The sequence below is a fragment of the Rhinopithecus bieti genome, unplaced genomic scaffold (assembly GCF_001698545.2).
Source record: "Rhinopithecus bieti isolate Rb0 unplaced genomic scaffold, ASM169854v2 scaffold_7212, whole genome shotgun sequence".
NCBI lineage: Eukaryota > Metazoa > Chordata > Mammalia > Primates > Cercopithecidae > Rhinopithecus > Rhinopithecus bieti.
The window spans coordinates 5,553,924-5,556,042 of NW_016806198.1; the positions used below are offsets into that span (position 1 = coordinate 5,553,924).

Here is a 2,119-nt window from a genome sequence, read left to right on the forward strand (position 1 = left end):
TCAGAATTCTAGAGGCTGCAAATCTCAAGATCAAGGTGCCAGCTGATTCCGTGTCTGGTGAGGGCTAACTTCCTGGTTTGCAGATGGCAGTCTTCTTGTTTCAGCTTCACATGTTGGAAAGAAAGATCCAGGGTCTCCTCCTCTTTTTATAAGGGAGCAAACCCCATTCATAGAGGACACATTATCATGACCAGATCATTTTCCAAAGTCCCCACCTCCAAATACCATAACATTGGGGATTAGAGCTTCAGCATATGAATCTTATGGGTACAAAAACATTTGGTACATAATACCCAGTTACCAAAAATGTATGCCTAATAAATTTTAGAGATTCAGTCCTTCTGAATTGAACATCATTGTTTTGACTTATGCGTCTTTTAATGCCTTTTACTAGAAATATTACTTTGCTGCTCTAGAAAGTATAAATGATTTATAGTTGTTCTAGCTCATTCATCCATGAGTTCAATCAATCCAATCAATCATTATTATCATTGATCACCTGATAATTACCTGGCACTTGCTAGGAACCAAGGATTTTTTAAGTGAAGGAAATACAATTCTACTCTCAAGGAGCAGATGTCATAGCAGACTGAGAACCAGCTAAGCATGTAATTACAAGTGTCAAATATACTCTAGAGCCAAAAAATGCATTTCTTTGAAAACATTTACAAGGTCAGATTCTCTGGTAATTTAGATGAATTCTTCCTTTGGGTTAATGGGAATAATGGTATTGTCTTCTCTTTTTGAGAGCAGAGAAAGATGAGATGTGAAAGGAGAGACAAAGTATCAGAAACAGGTAGTGAGGAGAAGAAAATAAATGATCACAGTGGCAATAAGTTAACAGTAATAGAAAATACGATCACTGGGGAACTTTTATTCTGTGCCTGATCCTGCCCCTCGCAAGTTCACATTGCATGTTCTGTTAAATCTCATAACAACCACTTTAGCTAGGCAGGTGTGATGGTTAATTTTGTGTGTCAACTTGGATATATCATGATGAACAGTCGTTTGGTCAAAAACTAGTCTAGATGTTCCTGTGAAGGTATTTTGTGGATGTGATTAATGTTTGTAATCAGTTGACATTAAATAAAGCAGATTATCCTCCATAATGTGGGTGGGCCTCATTCAACACATTGAAAGCCTTAAGAGCAAAGACGGATGTTTACCAAAGAAGAAGGAAGTCTGCCCCCAAATTGCAATATAAACATTCTGCCTGAGTTTCCAGCCCATAGAGTCAAGACAGTAACATCATCTCTCACCTGAATTTCCAGACTGCCATCTTGCCCTATGAATTCTGGACTTGTCAGCTCACTACAATTGTGTAAGCCAATTCCTTAAAATTTCTCTCTCTCTTTCCATATATATAGTGTATACTGTATTAGTTAAGGTTTTCCAGAGAAACAGACCCAATAGGATGTGTAATATAGATATACATGTATTACACATAATATACAAAAAATTATATATTTCTAATTCATCACATATAACAAATAGGACATATAATATATGTGATTATGTATAATATATGTGACATATGTAATATATATGTTTATAATATATCATATATCCTATTGTTTCTGTATCTCTGGACAACCCTGTCTAATATAGCAGATAGGATAATTGCCATTTTATACATTTAATAACCTTAGACAGGTTGAATAACTTTCCCAAGGGTTTCCCAAGAGGGTGAGTGGGAGATCTAGATTTTGAAGCCAAGCCTGTCTGACTCACAGCCCTTACTTTCCCTACTACTGATTGTTGCAGAGAAGGTTACATGAGAGGGGCCTGGTGCCTCGGTGATCAAAGGCTGTGTGAGTCACGCTCGCCAGAAAAGCTAACCCAAGAGAAAGTTTTCCATGAGGTGAAACATTAAATGAAAAGAGTCATCTTTCAGAGACAATGATGACCTTCACCTTTTTTCTTGTATCTCAGGGTTCTCAAATCTAGTTTCTTGGAGAATTGGCATGAATGAGATGCAATATAAAGAGAGGAATTATCAAACATTGTCTGGTCTGCTTTAGAGCCTCTGTTCATAGAGGCTGATGTAGCTACAGAGCTCATAAAAAGAGCTGCTGTTTTGTTGGTGCATGTACTATATGCCAGGTGATTTATCTTCTTG

At 37.0% G+C, this 2,119-nt stretch overlaps 1 protein-coding gene across 6 annotated transcripts in view; it reads left to right on the forward strand.

Annotated features, from left to right (window-relative positions):
- TMEM71 (transmembrane protein 71) overlaps positions 1-351 on the forward strand; it is a 55,722-nt gene extending 55,371 nt beyond the window's left edge. For 5 of the 6 annotated variants that reach the window (XM_017875159.1, XM_017875163.1, XM_017875167.1 and 2 more), the window contains one exon: positions 5-351. In XM_017875159.1, coding sequence (XP_017730648.1) covers positions 5-68 — 64 coding nt within the window. In that variant the 3' untranslated portion in view covers positions 69-351. The remainder of the gene's footprint in view (positions 1-4) is intronic. The other variant, XM_017875168.1, reaches the window with a different exon arrangement.
- Positions 352-2,119: the final 1,768 nt, after the last annotated feature.